This window comes from Electrona antarctica, assembly GCF_951216825.1.
Source record: "Electrona antarctica genome assembly, chromosome: 10".
NCBI lineage: Eukaryota > Metazoa > Chordata > Actinopteri > Myctophiformes > Myctophidae > Electrona > Electrona antarctica.
This window is the reverse complement of record NC_136791.1, coordinates 46,460,700-46,478,041: the sequence shown is the minus strand read 5'-3', so window position 1 is coordinate 46,478,041 and position 17,342 is coordinate 46,460,700. Positions and strand designations below refer to the sequence as shown.

At 42.1% G+C, this 17,342-nt stretch overlaps 2 protein-coding genes across 3 annotated transcripts in view; one reads left to right on the top strand and one right to left on the bottom strand.

The window, feature by feature from the left end:
* Nucleotides 1-17,342, top strand: part of vps8 (VPS8 subunit of CORVET complex) — a 121,266-nt gene that overhangs the window by 5,743 nt on the left and 98,181 nt on the right. For both annotated transcript variants that reach the window (XM_079512585.1, XM_079512584.1), the window contains exons 6-9: nucleotides 606-660; nucleotides 13,266-13,390; nucleotides 14,506-14,592; nucleotides 16,698-16,765. In XM_079512585.1, the coding sequence (XP_079368711.1) occupies nucleotides 606-660; nucleotides 13,266-13,390; nucleotides 14,506-14,592; nucleotides 16,698-16,765 (335 nt within the window). The remainder of the gene's footprint in view (nucleotides 1-605; nucleotides 661-13,265; nucleotides 13,391-14,505; nucleotides 14,593-16,697; nucleotides 16,766-17,342) is intronic.
* LOC306931454 (DELTA-stichotoxin-She4a-like) lies at nucleotides 2,801-4,477 on the bottom strand (the record flags this gene model as incomplete). The annotated part of the gene is made up of 2 exons (XM_079512856.1): nucleotides 2,801-3,446; nucleotides 4,413-4,477. 2 exons carry the CDS (start codon nucleotides 4,475-4,477, stop codon nucleotides 2,801-2,803), a joined length of 711 nt encoding a protein of 236 aa, XP_079368982.1.

Sequence of the window (17,342 nt, the reverse complement as noted above, 5' to 3'; positions counted from 1 at the left end):
ATTGTTAGCTGCTACACAACATCATGAACTTCCGGCCGGTCCGTCCGGAAAAGGCGTCCGTGTTTATAAATCGACTGGGCGCATGAATGTAATGGATTAAATAGTTCCGGGCAATTAAAGTGTTAATCATCTGCCATTCTATACTCAACTAGAATATGGTTTAGTGTGAGTGGGCATATACGTTGCTGCTGTCGGGCATAAATCTCCATATTTCAACTTTTATTCTTTTTCCTTCGTATAGCTTGTAGATCGGCTATATTTGTCACTTTAGAAAAATGGTGAAAGTGAATGGTGCTTAATCTGCTTATATAGCACCTTTTATACAAAGTGCATTACAATGTTTATTACATTCACTCATTGTCTCGCCCCCTAGTGGGGTCTATGCAAATAGCCGTGTGGCTTGCTTGCCACTAGTTCACTCTCTGACTTTGTCTGTGACCCGTGGTAGGTCCCCATAGAGGTCCACATTTCTGATGTGGTCATGTCATGTGACACCTAGTGCCATTCGTAGCAGTCTTGTGTAGACTCCATCCAGGGCCCTTTTCCTGTTGTCCTCTGAGGGTCAATTTCTCCTCCAACCTGTGCTATGTCTCTCTTGTGTTCAGACGGTATCTGGTGTAATCGCTGTGGGAACATCACATGGGCTGGCGCTGGTGTTTGGTGAGTTGCACTCGAACCACTCGGACACTCTGCCTATGTTGTTTTTGTTCAATTACAACGTCAAGGAACACACACACGCAATCATCACCATCCGTGATCACTCGGTGTCGAGTATGATGGTCCACCTGGGGTGGTCCTTATCCCATTTTGGGCGGGAACCCCTTTTGGTGTTTTAAACATTATGTTATAATTTAGCAGATCTACAAGCTCATAGCGCGTCACCGAGTGGCGCGCTACGTGCTTGTAGGTCTGTTATTTTTGAAAAATCGTGAAAATATTTATTTCAGAAAACTGGAGGATTTAGAAGATTTTTTTTTAATTTCGAGGTCAGGCCTAAATGGGTTAATGTCGGTCCTCAGATGACTGAAAAGTCCAATTCTGGAACCACACACTTTTGTGCAGTGTTGTGCTGGGGGTGGGATGTGGAACACACACACACACACACACACACACACACACACACACACACAATGTTTTGGGCCGATCAAATTATTAGTAAGAAGAAAAACAAAACATTAAGTGATGTACCCTGCCTTTTTTTTCTTACTAATTATTTGATCTGCCCAAAACATTGTGTTTATTGTCATGATTTGTCACAGCAAGAGTTGGCTTTGTCCGCGGCGTAAACGTCTTTAAATAAAAACTTTTTGAAAAGTCTATGGGGAAAATGAACGGGGAATTATTTCCTGGGCCCTCGTCGGGGGCGGGACTGCGACGCTCTATAACCACTCCTACAGTTTGAATTGTACACACGCACATATAGAGCAAATATAGACCTAATGGTGTGTGTGTGTGTGTGTGTGTGTGTGTGTGTGTGACTGACTGTTTGCAGTGCAGTTATTGTCAAAATGTGTTATTGTCACACTTATTCTCACTCTTATCCTCAATGTACGATTGAATAAAGGATAATATGTTACTCTATTCATTAGCCTACTACACGTCTTAAATTGACTAAGGCAATAAATAGGAATACAACTTTTTGTTAAATAAACATTTTACCTATTATTTTTAATAAACATTTTAAGTTATTTTATACCATTTGGAACCGAAATAGGGAACCGTTAGGAACCGGAATCGGTACCGGATTCACAAAAGTCCCAACGATACCCATCCCTACTCGTGACTCCCCCCAGACAGCTTTTGTTTACATCGTGTCAACATTGTGGGTTCAGTGGGTCAGCGAAATAAAGTAAAAGCGATGGCAGATTAATTAATTAGTTTATGCCTGGCAGTTGATGTGTTAAATGTCAAGTGATAAGACATGTTTTTAGCAGATTAGCACAAACTCAAACTTATCTTTGGGCACTCGTAGGGGAATGAATACGTGAAAAAAGGAATTGATGCATTGACTCATTTATTGATCCATTTGAGATGTGTTGTACAGCCATACAATGGTCAACATTTTTCCTTTATTGCTAAAAAATGTCTTGGTGACACTTGTTAGCTTCCAATTTGTACTGTTACACACTTAAACACAGAAAGTGATCAACCCCAAGCACTCCATCAAAAATAGTCTATTATGGTACATGTTATTACACCACATTCATAATGTGCTTTTCAATTAACAGTTGTCAAACTCTTCCATTAAACCTTCAACAGATTTGAAATGTATTGATTTAGTTTCATATATGGTAGTACATACAGCATACGATGCTTGGTATTTTGTATTTTTGTTTTAATTGTCCCCCAATTTACTCATTGCCAATTCCCCCCCATACGTATATAGACGAATCCATAGAGCAGTGGCCTGAAGGCCAGGTGTAGCTAATCAGTACTGCAGTGTAAAGCTGCGCTTAACCCATTTTGAGCGGGAACCCCTTTTGGTGTTACATACATTATGTTATAATTTAGCTATTGGAAAATAGCAGATCTACAAGTGCCGTGTTATGAACTTGTAGGTCTGCTATTTTTTGAAAAATCGTTAAAATGTGCCTCAAATCTTTCAGAAAATTGTCATGATTTAAGAAGACATTTTATTTAAAATTTCGACGTCAGGCCTGAATGGTACACCGCAGCTATGGGCAGCGCCCAGGGCACCCCTCCGTGGGTTCGTCTACAAGTGCTAACCCGTACTATTTGGCCCACGGTGGTGGGACTACTTTCCCCCCCGGCACCACCCAGACTCCCCTATCCTATTTGCTTAATAGCCATATCCGCCGTCACCATAGCCGCCGCCGAAGCCAGGGTCGCCGCCGCCGCCGCCAAACCCGGGATTTCCTCCTCCACCAAACTCGGGGTTTCCTCCTCCACCAAACTCGGGGTTTCCTCCTCCACCAAACTCGGGGTTTCCTCCTCCACCAAACTCGGGGTTTCCTCCTCCACCAAACCCGGGGTTTCCCCCGCCAAAGCCTCCGCCATAGCCAGGGTTGTTACAGTTGTCGTTGATTTCTACCCTCACTGCGGCCTCATGCGCGTCTGACATGGTGGCGCTTATCCTAACACCGCCTTCATAACTAATGGAGGAGCCGTCGGCCTTTCCTCTGGCGAACTTGTCTTCCGAACCGTTATACATGATATCGTAAAGGTTGTAATCGCAATCGAGGCCTCTCTCGAAGATCCCCACGGCGAACCAGTTGGAGTAGAGGTTGCGGTCGTAGGGCACGGAGAACATGACGGCCAGGACGTGGGTGGAGTCGTTCGTGTTGGGGTTGACCAGGTCATAGGTGAAGACGCCCACGGCTCCTGTGGCCGCGCCCGTGGTCTTGTTGAAGAGCGCCGTCCCCTCGGAGCAGGGGTCCACCGTCGGTGGCAAAGGCACCTCGCAGCAGCCGCTCTCGGTGAACACCCTGAAGGAACACACGTCGCACACCATTGATATCGAAGGAACACACGTCAAACACCATTGATATCGAAGGAACACACGTCACACACCATTGATATCGAAGGAACACACGTCACACACCGTTGATATCGAAGGAACACACGTCACACACCATTGATATCGAAGGAACACACGTCACACACCGTTGATATCGAAGGAACACACGTCACACACCATTGATATCGAAGGAACACACGTCACACACCATTGATATCGAAGGAACACACGTCACACACCGTTGATATCGAAGGAACACACGTCACACACCATTGATATTGAAGGAACACACACCATTGATATCGAAGGAACACACGTCACACACCGTTGATATCGAAGGAACACACGTCACACACCGTTGATATCGAAGGAACACACACCATTGATATCGAAGGAACACACGTCACACACCATTGATATTGAAGGAACACACGTCACACACCATTGATATCGAAGGAACACACGTCACACACCATTGATATTGAAGGAACACACGTCACACACCATTGATATTGAAGGAACACACGTCACACGCCATTGATATCGAAGGAACACACGTCAAACACCATTGATATTGAAGGAACACACGTCAAACACCATTGATATTGAAGGAACACACGTCAAACACCATTGATATTGAAGGAACACACGTCAAACACCATTGATATTACTTTTCACTAGAAAGCAGAAAATGATTCCACAGTTCAGACCATTAGACATTGATGATGAGCAGGCAACAGTGCAGCACTATCTCTCTCTCTCTCTGTTTCTGGCACAACAGCGCCACTTTTGCCCCTACTGGTACTCATAGTCACATACATACAACACAGTCACATACATAGGTTAACACGGACATTGCTGTTCCTTGGAGTGGTTGCACCACTCAAAAAAAGACTCAAAAGAATTATTTGTATAATATTAAAATAAATATTACCTTGGGTTGGCAAGGATAGATGATGACTGGTTGTTAACCTCTATAGAACAGCTGCGATTAACCATTTTCACAGCAGTAGTGGTGCACGAACTGCAGGTTGAGTGTCAGGCTGTTGAGAATAGGGTTTGAGTCAGGTTAGTATCAATTCAATTCAGTCTGTATAATGTAAATTTAATGTGCCATCCATGTATTAAACTTAAAATTTTGACCTGAGTTTTCTGAAAAAGCTATGTTTCTATGTCAGTCGTTTTTCAAAAATAGCAGACCTACAAGCTCGTAGCGCGCCACTCGGTGGCGCGCTATGAGCTTGTAGATCTGCTATTTTTCAATAGCTAAAGCATAACATAATGCTAACACCAAAAGGGGTTCCCGCCCAAAATGGGTTAATAATAGGTCAAGGGTCCATCGATAGATTGATAATTTGTCGATAGATCAAGTATTTATTTGAATTTAGTTTAAACAATTTCACAGTACAGTACCGTACAGTACAATACAGTATGATCCTCAGCTGTCTTTCCACTCGCCTCTAAAATCTTGAAATCTCTTGAAGAAGAATTGAACTTAGTCATGGTAATGACTTGGCCAGTGGACATTTTGCATCCAGGTTATTCACTTATTACATACTATAGGTTGTTATAGGTGAGCTATTTTTGTTTCATCGTCAAATAAGTATCGTGTTTATAGCAGTGATCATTTAAACATTTTGCTTGGTAATAATGTTTGGACTTAAACATGACATTGACTCCCCCACCAGCACAGTCTGAAACAACAGAACTCTTATTTGTTGAGGAAATGTAGTTATTCCATAATTTTGTTCAATAGTCTCTATAGATGAGGCTATATTTAACCCATTTTGGGCGGGAACCCCTTTTGGTGTTAGCATTATGTTATGCTTTAGCTATTGAAAAATAGCAGATCTACAAGCTCATAGCGCGCCACCGAGTGGCGCGCTACGAGCTTGTAAGTCTGCTATTTTTGAAAAATCGAAGAACCACTGACATAGAAACATAGCTTTTTCAGAAAACTGTCAGGATGTAGAAGACATTTTTAGAATCCGATCTCAGGTCAAAATGGGTTAAAATGGAAGGCCATTTACCACCTTGTTGGTATCTGTCTGTACTGTGTCATAATAACGATACATAAGTCAATATGATGTACCGATATCTATTTATATCACCACAACAGATTGTATCAATATAAAAGTACTCACCTTTTTCGGATACGAAGGCTTTATCCGGGACTATGGTTCGATTTCCAAGCAGGTGTTCCAAGCGGCTGTGGTGGTCAAGTCACCTTGAGCAAGGCGTATACCTCTTTATTTGCTCAGTTAATCAAAGTCTCCTTATCTTCATGCAGCTATGAACATTCTTCTCGGCAAGACCTCAACACCTGCATCACCAAAGCAAATACATTACATTATACTGCGTGTAAATCTCGAAACCTCGCCCCCCTAGTGATCACACCCACAGTACAGTAGCGTTATTAATTGGATGGCTTTTGTTATATTGAATCTCTTTTATTTATACAGGGAGTGACGGGGCCAGATCACATTTTTTAGGTGTGCCCTGTTCATAAGCAAAATACACATCGAAATACTGATCTATCTGTGCAAATACAATATAAAAAGGTGTGTAAAATAGATTATCATAACATAATGAATGACCAACCTCTTAGTTTTATGGCAAGTTTTGGACTTTGGTGATGTATGGGTGGCCGTGGGCTTTTTTTTTGTCTTTGCACATGAATAATGTTAACGACGATACATTAAGCATTATACAGTATGTGATACAAAAGGGCTATTCAGCTAAATTCTTCAGGAGGTCAGATTTAAAAAAATATATTTACCAGGTGCTTGATTGCATGAAAGTTGCTGTGACATTTTGAGCTAAATGCTCTTCATCAGAATCAAGACTCAGACATTTTTCGATGTCAAACAATGTAATTGTTGGGGTGCATTGGACTGAATTTATATAGTACTTTTATCTAAAGCGCCATAAAAATGTATTTTGAGAAGAAGACATTGTTTCTGGCATGTCAATAACTGCTTCATTTTTCATAGTTGACATTGACATTTATCCAAATATTAACGTGAGCATGTGCAAAACTTGTTTCGCTGAGTTTCACTGAGTGAGGAGTGACTGAGGCAGAAACATTATTCTAGTGTTATGGTGCCAGATTGCAGTCAGATGTTAGCAGCTTGATTGAATGACACAATTAATGTTATATGGCAATATTGATTCACAACATTTACTATAATAGGCTGGTGTACAGGAAAACAGATGATCTCATGTTCTGTGCACATTAGATTTTTCGGGGCACAAAACAAATATACTTTTACTTACGTTCATTTATCAAAGGGCCAATTTTAATTCATTTAGGCCTGACGTCGAAATAAATAAAAAGTCTTCTGAAAGAATATATATTCAAAGAGTTGTGCCGCTTTTTCACGATTTTTCAAAAATAGCAGATCTACAAGCTCATAGCGCGCCAACGAGTGGCGCACTATGAGCTTGTAGATCTGCTATTTCTCAATAGCTAAATTATAACATAATGTTTAAAACACCAAAAGGGGTTCCCGCACAAAATGGGTTAATTGTCATATGGGATGGATCTGGCCCATGGAGTTGAATAGGCCAGATTAACCCCTACCGTATATAGTTTATTGTATGATGAAACGAAAATGGCCGATCTACAAGCTCACAACGTGTCGCATTTTTGTAGACTTTTGTTGTTTTTGGAACATTTAAGTATTCCGCCTATAATGAGTGTCATGCCCAAAATATGTATGCCAGGCAGGTTGAAAGTGGTTAACCCAAAAATAGCAGATCTACGCTATGAGCTTGTAGATCTGCTATTTTTCAATAGCTAAAGCATAACATAACGCTAACACCAAAAGGGGTTCCCGCCCAAAATGGGTTAATACTATTTTAAACAAAAAAAGCTGGTCCTGTACAATGACCATTGTTCTGTGACATTAACTGGATTATCAAACACATTGTTTGGCTTCTGAGCACACTTTGCTTTGAGGCCCCGGTGTCATCAATATGTCCGTACACGGACAAGTGTGTCCGTGGCAAAGTTTAGATTTTCCTTTTTACACACCATTATAATGTTCTCATTTTGATCATAAGACCCGATTACTGAATGTCAAGTCTCCAGGTTGTCTTCTGAATATGTTGTATGACAATTGTTTACTACAATACTATGGCATATTAGGAGTCCCAACTAGTACCAGTGGTTCTCAAGTGTTTTATTTGCAAGGACCCCCTTGCCTTAACTCTGAGAGGCTGTGCAGGCAGCAGGTGGAATCAATGTATTAACGAGCAATTATCTGACATTCAGCGGTGTCGCGCCCAGAATATAATCTCCTACATTTATGCATTCACATCTACAGGCCGGCCATGTGTACTACAGCTTTCTCTTGAATCCGGAGCAGTTTACCGGTCTCGTGTATACAGCATGCATAATTAACATAACCGCAATGTAGACGCTGGAAAGTTTTATACCGTTTACAAACTTACACGGCTAACAGCCCGAGCCGTTCTCTTGTGTGGCAAGGGCCTGAGAGTGTACAAATGGTTGCATTTGAACATTCAGAGTTACAGACCTGTTACGGTCAATCAGGGCTATCTCTTTGTGTTTCTGGTAATACTCATTTTGTATGTCTGTGCAAAAAATTAATTTTGACAACAATGTCCACCACAAGCCAACATGGCGATGACCCCTGAGGCCAATGTTGATAGGATCGCTTACATTCTGGCAATATTGAGAGTCGAGACACATGAAGACTATTGACAGACTGTGACCTCTCTGTTCCCCTGTATATATTGAGCTCTCTGTTAAAGGAGAATTTAATCATAAAACAGCCGAATCATTGATTATGTTGTATTACTGTGAACAGATGTACACTAATTAATTTGGTTTGAAAATGTGTCCATCAAGAGGTGTTGTCTGCAGGGCATACATCCATGTATTGGTTAATAAGTGCAGCTCTGTGGAATGATAAAAATGACAAGAGAGGAACACAAGTGAACGTGCAACTCCACTTTTGTTAGATAAACGGTGCATAAAACATAGAGATGTCCCGATACTGTATCGGTATCGGAAAAGTATCGGTATCGGCCCTTATTTGTCATATCGGTATCGGCGAATATGCCAATCTAACCACCGATCCTACAGGGTTAAGGGCTATGGCACGTAAATAAAATGTTGGGGCATGTGGAGTTTGCTTTCGAGTTGCCCAAACTGCAAGTGCACATACTGTATGAGTGAGGAGTCTGCTATAAAACACACCACGAGATATATATATATAGCTAGATAGCTATAAACACAACACGAGATATATAGCTAGATAGCTATAAACACAACACGAGATCACAACACTGGTATCGGTATTGTGTATCTGTATCGGCTAACACAGAAATTGTGGTGTCGGGATCGAATCGGGAACGAAAAAAGTAAATCGGGCATCACTAATACATAATGTGTACTATGCAACTATGGGTTCACAAACTTCTTCAAAGAGAAGTCCTTGATCATATATGTTCAAAGATGAAACATCTTTGAACATATTTGAGCATATTTTCTACCAGCAATAAAGTGTACAGCACGTCACACTTATCTTCCTATTAGTCACATTCTTATTAATTTAAAAAAAAGATCAATAACGTTTATCTGCTGTTTCTGACGACGGTTGGATGGTTTCCAACAGACATTTAAATTGTATTCACATGTTCCAATTTTCAATACCAAAAAAACTAATCACAATTATTTGTGTGATACTGATTAATCGTCAACTTGTAAATTGTAGAAGTTTCGTGAAATTATTAACCCATTTTGACCTGAGATCAGATTCTAAAAATGTCTGTTTGAAAATGACATGTTTCTATGTCAGTCGTTCTTCGATTTAAAAAAAAATAGCAGACCTACAAGCTCGTAGCGAGCGCTATGAGCTTGTAGACCTGCTATTTTTCAATAGCTAAAGCATAACATAATGCTAACACCAAAAGGGGTTCCCGCCCAAAATGGGTTTTAATAGAAAGACATGGGCTATTCACTGCTTTGTTTCACCTCAGCTGACCTCACAATTGTCAACACACCTTCACAACAAGGTACTAACTTAATATTTGAACAGACAGAAATACATTTTAGTGTTGGATGCTTTAAATTAAAATCTTTGTCAATGGGTCCATCCAACTGACACAATTACAATGCGTGTGCTTGGTATCATTTCATGCATGTTATACTCTCTCTGCTCACGACCTCACGTAGTGCACCTATTAACTCATTTTGGGCGGGAACCCCTCTTGGTGTTTTAAGCATTATGTTATAATTTGGCTATTGAAAAATAGCAGATCTACAAGCTCATGGCGCGCTACAAGCTTGTAGATCTGCTATTTTTGAAAAATCGTGAAAATGTAGTGCAAATCTTTGAATATATATTCTTTCAGAGCCAACGTTTTTAACTCAAATCTCTGCTTCTGGGAAGGTCCCTGGAACAACATACTGTATTTTCAGATGGGGGTCGGTGGCCAAATACTGATAGTTTTTGAGGGTATACGCTTGAAATATTGACAAAAATTTACATAGAAACATGGGTTTTTCCGATAACTGTCAGGATTTAGAAGACATTTTGTAGAATCGTTCTCAGGTCAAAATGGGTTAATGAAAACCCGCTCCTCGTGTGTCCCACCCTGTGTAAATAAAGAATGAATCAATGAATGTGTGCTTTTTTCCCCACACATGAATAGCAGTCTATACAGTATCTGTGACCCAGCACAACCCCTGCGCTAAACATAGATCCTTGTATCTACAAAATATAAGTTGACGATGAATTGTCATACAAATAATTGCAACTAACGATTTAAATGTGTTTTTTGGCATTGGAACATATGAATACTAATACAATTTCTGTTTGGCCTATTAGGCTTTATAATAAAAAAAATGCACTTTAAACAGACGAAATTATAACATTACGCCGGGGCTCCACCGGACGCGTTGCGTCTCCGTCGCATGCGTCAAAAAACGAACCGGGGCAATTTTAATGCAGTCACGCAACGCGGGCAGTGGAGCCACCCTTCATTGATTAAAAAGGGAACATTCCCTGACGGTGACGGAGACGCGACGCTGACGCGCCCGGTGGAGCCCCGGTGTTAGAGATTAGACGATTATGTAATACTTGTGACAGGCTTATCCTTGTGTACTGACTGAGCTACAGACAGAGTGAGAGTAACTTGATGTAGTTTATACAATTCTAAACATATTTGATGCCTCACATGTAGTAAAATTGATCTACTGCAGGGGGTGTCGCAGCTGCCATCTAGTGGACGAGTAGATGCTTGCACATTAATACTGAGTATAGACCGACGTGAGGGACTATGTAAGGATTAAAATAAACGTGCGTTTTTTTGTGTGCGTTTGACTCCCCCACGCAAGGCACAAACAAAACGGACTGTCCAGGCCTAACTGACATTTCATAGAATTTCATTCAACTGTCCCAGCTAGGGGACAAAATATAGCAACAATGTCCACAGACTGATGGAAGATTTCATGCATTGTTTGATGGCGCTTCCGTTGTAGATTTGTAGTGTTGATACACATTGTCTTTTTATACGCTATCCAAATGACGCCTATGCAGGAAAAGGTACTGTATGGACCTTCCTGTTGGAGGGTTATGCATGCTTAAAGTCATGGTGACGTTTGGTAGAATCTTGGGTTTGTAAGCTACCTGGCCGTGATGTAGACTAAGTTCAATATGTCAGCTGCTGCTTACTAGTGCAGCATATAACCATAACAATCGTTCAGTTTGTGATAAAAGCATGAAATTTGGTATACACATATAGCCAAAAAAATGACATCAGCACATTTGGGCAAGTTGCTATGGCCAAATTTGAGTGTTTTTATGCAAAACTAATGCTTGGAATGGATTCAGCATCATGAAAACCCCCTAGTTTGATATGTCACATGCTACTTAAAGCATAAGGACATTTAGAAAATATTGCCTTTATAATAGGATGTCAATGGTGGCATTTTTAAAAATGGCTGCCATGGGTGCCATGTTGAAAATTCAGGATGCCTCCACATCCAATTATGTTTGGGATGCCTTTGGCTATATGTGTACCAAATGTCATGCTTTTATCACAAACTGAACGATTCCTTGTTATATTGCAGCTAAGCAGCTGTAGCCTGGCTAATAAGCCAGACTCAAATCACACTGTCGTGTGGTATTTGAGTCTGGAGATGCTGTGTATGGATCTTATTTCCCGGGGGGCGGGTTCAAATTTGTCTCTTTGACGCAATTGGTTAGAGCTACTGTCAGTCAAAGGTCTCAAGCATTGAACGTCACTGTACCAAAGCCCGCCCATATTGCATACCGTGTCCCGATTGGCCACACCAGTTCTCTGGTGTAGGAAATGGGCGTACAATTGAGCCTCTCCAGACCATAATCCGCCGGCAGGCAATTTATTTTTTGCCAACGACTGATTCGGTCTGGCTTATTAGCCAGGCTAAAGCAGCTGGACTATACATCTAATTCTTCTGTGCTTCATGAGTGGCTCCGGAAGGGTGATTCAATTCACTCTCATTGGCGATATGGAAAAATCTAAAATTACAATATTTTTGACCAGATACGTACGCCATTACTAGGATATTGTGGCGATGACTATTTGGGTCTTTCACAAAATGTTTACACAATGAGTTTTATAAATAGAAAAAGCAATATCTGCACATTCCTTTTTCTTCTTTTGCCTTCTCCCAACTGTTTCTGATCCTGAATTTTCTTTCATAAATAATCATCAGTAGTGCCTACAAATACTAAAAATAGCTACAAGCTCAACGCGCCGTGACATGTTGTGAGCTTGTAGATCTACTATTTTTGCAGTCTGTTTCTCTAAGAATAGCGTGTTCATATTAGTGGTTCATGTACAGGCAGTTCTTACAACCCAAGGATCTACCAAAGTTCAACATCTCATTACTCAACATTACTGTTGACATCCTCAGTGTTGACACCTTGGTTTTCACCTGGCTGTTGTGGTGCATGCTTTATTTTATCTTTTCCAAATTGTTCCCATTTCTTTCTTTCTTTCTTTCTTTCTTTTTTTCTTTCGTTCGTTCGTTCGTTCGTTCGTTCGTTCGTTTGTTTGTTCGTTCTCTACGTGGGTTCGTTCGTTCTCTACGTGTGTTCGTTCGTTCGTTCGTTCGTTCTCTACGTGGGTTCGTTCGTTCTCTACGTGGGTTCGTTCGTTCGTTCGTTCTCTACGTGGGTTCGTTTGTTCTCTACGTGGGTTCGTTCGTTCTCTACGTGGGTTCGTTCGTTCGTTCGTTCTCTACGTGGGTTCGTTTGTTCTCTACGTGGGTTCGTTCGTTCTCTACGTGTGTTCGTTCGTTCGTTCGTTCGTTCTCTACGTGGGTTCGTTCGTTCTCTACGTGGGTTCGTTCGTTCGTTCGTTCTCTACGTGGGTTCGTTTGTTCTCTACGTGGGTTCGTTCGTTCGTTCGTTTGTTTGTTCTCTACGTGGGTTCGTTCGTTCGTTCTCTACGTGAGTCCGTTCTTTCTCTCTCTCTCTCTCTCTCTCTCTCTCTCTATCCATTTTTTATCTGATCTTTCTTTATTTGGTACAAGAATGTTTTGGAGTTCGGATTATTGAAGCTTATCTTATTTTCTTTTTCTATTATTTGTGTGTGTGTGTGTGTCGTGCATGTCGTGCCAGCCTACTTCTCTGTATTCATCATTAGGTTTGTCAGAATCATTTCACCTTTATGAACGTACAGTCTGCCCCTCCTTATTAATGCTTAATAATAATTGCTCATCTATGTTTGTTTGAGTGCTGCTAACCTTCTCGTCTTTAATCACCAGACGTCAACCAGGCTCTACGGCTCTGTCTGGGCACCACGGCGACGGGGGCGGAGTTTGGAGCTGTGTCCGCCCTCAGCATTAACCATGACTGTTCACGACTGCTGTGTGGCTTCGCTAAAGGACAGGTACACGCAAGCGCACACACACACACACCCAGACGCTTTTCGTTGATTTCCACTAGTTTAATTCCATCCCCAACTAACCAAATATAACCTTAGTCGTGACACAAATTTTAATCTATAGATGGTGTAAGTGTTTTTGTTAAAATTATTGTTAAATATCTCTACATTCTGATAGTAAACATTGCTATAGAGCACCGAAGTCCTGACGTCACTGTCAGTAGAGGGCGTAAATCCACAGGTTCGTGTTTGAAACTGTGTTTGAAAACTGTGTTTGAAAAAATAAACCGATCACCCCGGCCTTTTCACTCATATGGATATGGAGCATCGACTGAAGGTGGAAATGTACAAATACACCCAAAGAGTAACAAAAAAAGCGTTAGAAACTTGCCAAACAACCCAGAGACTACATTTCCGGGTAGGCGGGTGGCTGCATCTGCCCGTCGCACAACAGAAACTGAATGTCAATTAAATGTATTTTTATTTTATTGATATTTAATGTTTCGTTGTTAGTACGAGTCGAGTCACCACCAGCTGAGCTTACGTCAACGAGGAATCTCAGGAACGCAATGTGTTGACAGCTGGGCGTATAAAAAATACATGAACCTGTGCATTGTCGCCCTCCACTGAAAGTGACGTCAGACTTCGGTGCTCTATAGTGTTTTTGTTCGGTCACAGAGGTCTCTCGAGCTCGGTTAAACGTTTTTAACAAAAAACATTTAACCAAAGCATATCAGTTACACCACCCTAAAGGTCTAACCATAGCTCCCGTACAATAATCTCAAAATGACGCTGCAAATTCAGGTGCACGTTTCACAATTTTAAAAGTCAGGTGCAGTGGTGTAGGAACTTTTAATTTGTCTGTTTCCAATTTTCAATTCTTTTACTTTTACTCCACTGCATCTCAGAGGCAAATATTGTACTTTTACTCCACTACAATTATTTGAAGACTTTAGTTACTTTGTTGATTTTGATCATTATTGCAAAACATGCATTAACCACTTCAGCCCTATGCATACTTAGGCTATACTTAGGCCGATCTACAAGCTCAATGCAAAGACTGTGGCGTTTAAGCATGATGTTGAATGTTACTCCGTTGTCCTGGTGTTTTGATTGGTTAGATTACCATGTGGGATCTAGCCAATGGGAAACTCCTCCGAACAATCACAGATGCCCACCCCCCGGGAACAGCTATTCTACATGTCAAGGTAACGCACACACACACACACACACACACACACACACACACACACACACACACACACACACACACACATCATCATCATCATCATTTTTCGACCGCGCTCGAGATCATGGATTTCACAATGCCATGCCAGACTTCCTGGTTCTTCATTGCCATCCCCAGTTCCACACACACACACACACACACACACACACACACACACACACACACACACACACACACACACACACACACACACACACACACACACACACACACACACACACTTCATTTAATGTATTGATCTCTTCCATAGTTGGTTGAATATAATCTGTGATGTTTGCTTACCGTAATTCTTTCTCTGCTGGCTAGCTGTTAGCATTCATGAAGTTCCCAGCGCCACCATCTGCGTTCACTTTAAGAGAAGGAGTTTGCCCCCCCCCCCCCCCCCCCCCCCCCACACACACACACACACACTTTAGTATCATTGGCACAACCACACACTGTTTACCTCTCGCCAGAAGCATTTACATGTCGGGATGCGACGCGGTACAAAGGCACAAATTACATCCGAATTTTGGATGGCAGAAGATCCACCAAGGACAGCTATCCTGGATCCACCATGGACAGCTATCCTGGATCCACCAAGGACAGCTATCCTGGATCCACCAAGGACAGCTATCCTGGATCCACCAAGGACAGCTATCCTGGATCCACCAAGGACAGCTCTCCTGGATCCACCAAGGACAGCTCTCCTGGATCCACCAAGGACAGCTCTCCTGGATCCACCAAGGACAGCTCTCCTGGATCCACCAAGGACAGCTATCCTGGATCCACCAAGGACAGCTATCCTGGATCCACCAAGGACAGCTCTCCTGGATCCACCAAGGACAGCTCTCCTGGATCCACCAAGGACAGCTATCCTGGATCCACCAAGGACAGCTCTCCTGGATCCACCAAGGACAGCTATCCTGGATCCACCAAGGACAGCTCTCCTGGATCCACCAAGGACAGCTATCCTGGATCCACCAAGGACAGCTCTCCTGGATCCACCAAGGACAGCTATCCTGGATCCACCAAGGACAGCTCTCCTGGATCCACCAAGGACAGCTATCCTGGATCCACCAAGGACAGCTATCCTGGATCCACCAAGGACAGCTATCCTGGATCCACCAAGGACAGCTATCCTGGATCCCGACCTATGGACGTTTGAAAATCCTGCTTGTAAACGGTGATCAGATTTTACGTCCCGTAGCTGTTGGTGATGGGGCTGGCGTTGCCATAGCAACCAGACCAATGTTAACACTCCGAACGCCCAGGACAAAGTTCTTTGTCCTTTCTATTAGTAACGCCCGTCGCCCAGGACGAAGTATTGTCCAAAAGACGAAGTTTATTGATACGAGAACAGATCGCATGGCTGTATAGCCCAGGCGCGCCTCCTGGGCTCTCCTCGGTGACGCGCAAGAGTGAGGCGTCATCGAAAAACTCCCTCCTCTGTTTAGCTGATGAAAACGAAAATCTTAAAACGTTCATAAATCGCGATCTAAATCATCCCGTCTTTTTCTGAAAAAAAGATCCTGTGTTAGACGGTCCAGTCGCTAGTCTCGATAGATTTATTCTTGTCTCCCGTTGTTGTCGATCGACTCTAGAATGCTGTGGCTATTGTTAGCTGCTACACAACATCATGAACTTCCGGCCGGTCCGTCCGGAAAAGGCGTCCGTGTTTATAAATCGACTGGGCGCATGAATGTAATGGATTAAATAGTTCCGTGTTAAAAGCTGCCGTGGGGCTCAACCATTATATACACAGAGTATACATTGGGGTCCGTATATATACAGGCCTGGCTGATAAGGTCCCCTAGCGGCGGGGGAATAATAATTAAAATTTGGATTTAATTTAAATTGAAAGGGGAAAGTCAACACTCCCCTTACACTCTTGTTATGATATGATATGATATAGTACTTTATTGTCAGTTCACACTGAAATTTGTCTTGCGACACAGCAGCCAAGTATGCAGAACACATATACACACATTTGACATAACACAAAGAACAAGACAATTTACATACATAACTTGTAATTGTCTCTCTTAATTCCTTTCTTTTTCTTCTCTCTCTCTCTTGTCACAGTTCACAGATGACCCGACTCTAGCAGTGTGCAACGACAGTGGAGGATCAGTGTTTGAGCTGGCTTTTAGGTAACTTCACACACATTTACTGTGCTCATCCGCTTACTGTCTGCAGTGGTTCCCACACCTTTTAGCTCAAGTCCCACAAAAGAGAAATTCGAGACCTCGTAGATTTGTTTTAGTCTGGCCACCCGCCAAACACGTCAATTAATTATTTCAACGTAAATCGGTGTTTTATGCATGTTTTGATCCGATCATTACTCCTGTTGTCAAGTATGACACTGGGGCGTGGCATCTTAACCCATTTTGACCTGAGATCAGATTCTAAAAATGTCTTCTACATCCTGACAGTTTTCTGAAAAAGCTATGTTTCTATGTCAGTGGTTCTTCGATTTTTCAAAAATAGCAGACCTACAAGCTCGTAGCGCGCCACTCGGTGGCGCGCTATGAGCTTGTAGGTCTGCTATTTTTCAATAGCTAAAGCATAACATAATGCTAACACCAAAAGGGGTTCCCGCCCAAAATGGGTTAATGTGCGCGCGCGTTCACGTGCGTTCAATGTGCTGTTGTCAATGGCTTGTAACTCCAAATTGGCGCCCCGCAATGACGTTTCTGGTCAAAACTAGATTTATTCCACGACCGATCA